Genomic DNA, 2,219 nt, shown 5'->3' with positions numbered 1-2,219 from the left:
TCAGCTGACCCTTCTAACTTCCCCTTCTTCTTCTTCTTCTTCTTCTTCTTCTTCTTCTTCTTCTTCTTCTTCTTCTTCTTCTTCTTCTTCTTCTTCTTCTTCGTATTGCAGGTCAGCATGGATTTGAGAGAAAGCTTTGCCCTGTAGACCCCGGTTGGACCACTGCACTGATTTTATCAATAATATCCATCGTGGTAACAGTCTGAGTTCCAAATCTGAGGGGGGAGAGCCAAGGCAATGTCAGCATTTGAAGTAAAAAAGTATGTGAACATATACGAGCAAAGCAACAATGTTGTCTGACTGGGGACTTAGATGGCAAGTGGGGAAGAAAAGCCATGTATGTTGGACGTTACTGACAAAACTAGCTGCTACAAGCTGGTCCGCATGTTTTCTTATTTGAAAAGTGTATTTGGTGCTCATGCTTTTACATTAGCGGGCTATGGACACTAGATGGCAGCACAGGAACACCAGAGATATTCCAGTGCACATTTCCTTGGAATAAAAGCACACCGTTATTTGCAAGGATGGAAAATCAACATCAGATGCTGACACGACATATGCTTTAATTCAGCCACTAGGCGGAGGTAGATGCGGATAGTGATTACCTTTACTTGCATTCCCATTGAAGCTTATTTCTAAAAGAAGAGAAACCGTGTCAAACACACGGTTAAGAGACAAGAGAATAGGCTCAGTCATCTGTTCACATTTCCTTGCCATCGTTATCAACAGAACTTTCCCCGCTCCAAACAACAACCCAAAATAGACGAACCTACCTTGAGGCAGAGCTACAAACCTTGTACTATGACTGTATGCTAAAACTATGGCTGTATGCTGATTCCTGTGTCTTGATTGGCTGGACTGCCCTCATGACAACAGGAAGGGATGAGAAGCTGTTAAACTGCAAGGACTAACACTACTGAAATGCTAATATGACCTTCTGGCCGTAGCAAACAGTTTGGGATTGGTCGAGCAATGTCGAGAGGTGGCTGGCCATAGAACAGAAGATTGACAGAATTGTATCTAAATTCAAATGGAAGGTTAATGAATGCATGGGAGACTTGAAAAATTGTGCCATTGAAAGTGTTGTGAATTTAGAGAGGTTTTTTTTCCTATTATTTGCTTGCAATTCCCCTGGGTAAGGGAATACCCCAGTTTGCTCCAATTGTTAAGCCTCCACTGTCTTTGGAGATTGCGGTACTCATCCATTCTTCTGAAAATGTTGGAGTTTCTGAAGTCTGAGAAAAGATGGAATAAAATACAAGTTGACAATGATTGGACCACAGCATTATGTGGATGCCCTGGAAAACGTGAGTGAAGCAGCCGAGCAATTGCATACTAAATGCCAGATAGTTGTGGCAAATCCCAGCCACAGCCCTGGTGTATCAGCAGCCATTTTTCACTGCTATAGCCCCTTCACCTGCTGTAGCGAGCACACCTGCATGCAAAGTTAAGAGAAACTGCTAAAATACTTAAAAAGACAGTTACCTATTTCTCTTGCTGGTTTGTTTCTTCATCATATGAAGAAAGCTGATTTATATTGTTAATGATTCCTAAGAACAAACAAAACTATGTAAAAGTTTGTGTTTCTAAGTGGAGTTAATATGGTGTTCTACATGAAATATAGATAATATGGACATGGTTCATAATTTACCTAACATGCTACAATTTAAGTAAGCCATGATGTAGAAAACAAACTAGAGAAAGAAGACATTAATTATTGCAACCATTTTATCAATCAGAAATTCTCAGATTAAAAAAAAGGCACCCAGCTATCAAAGGTAGAATCTTGTTTGCGATAAAATGAAGAGTCAGCATATTGGGGAGGAAAAAATTTCTACATCCATGTAGAGAGGATGATTGCCATCCTTTTAGATACCAGAATATTGCCTGGATGAGGCATGAATTCTCAAAGGCACATTGGTTAGTGTACCGTGGCTCTGTTTGCATACTGTACTCTTCTGCACAGATGGTATAGGTCTCTCTAGAGGCCAGTACAGATGTAACACACCAATCTTCTAACCTTTTCAGACCCAGCCATCTGGTTCCCTCTGGCCCCAGTAAGAAGCTCCACTTCCTAGTAACAGTCATATCTGGTGCTACTGTGAAACACATCTTGGATAGAGCATTTCCCCATGGCTCACCATAGTCTTCTTTGGCGATCACTTGTAACCAAGTAAGATTGTCTTCCATAAACACGGTTTTAAAAGTGAGTCTGTAAG

The 2,219-nt window shown here is 40.9% G+C and overlaps 1 protein-coding gene across 1 annotated transcript; it reads right to left on the bottom strand.

Annotated features, from left to right (window-relative positions):
• Window positions 1–717, bottom strand: LOC309366906 (uncharacterized protein; the record flags this gene model as incomplete). Its single annotated transcript, XM_081905853.1, has 2 exons — window positions 1–215; window positions 606–717. 2 exons carry the CDS (start codon window positions 715–717, stop codon window positions 1–3), a joined length of 327 nt encoding a protein of 108 aa, XP_081761979.1.
• Between the last annotated feature and the right edge of the window lie 1,502 nt (window positions 718–2,219).

This window comes from Podarcis melisellensis (genome assembly GCF_964234715.1).
Source record: "Podarcis melisellensis genome assembly, chromosome: 3".
Classification (NCBI taxonomy): Eukaryota; Metazoa; Chordata; class Lepidosauria; order Squamata; family Lacertidae; genus Podarcis; species Podarcis melisellensis.
This window is presented reverse-complemented; position numbering and strand designations above follow the sequence as displayed.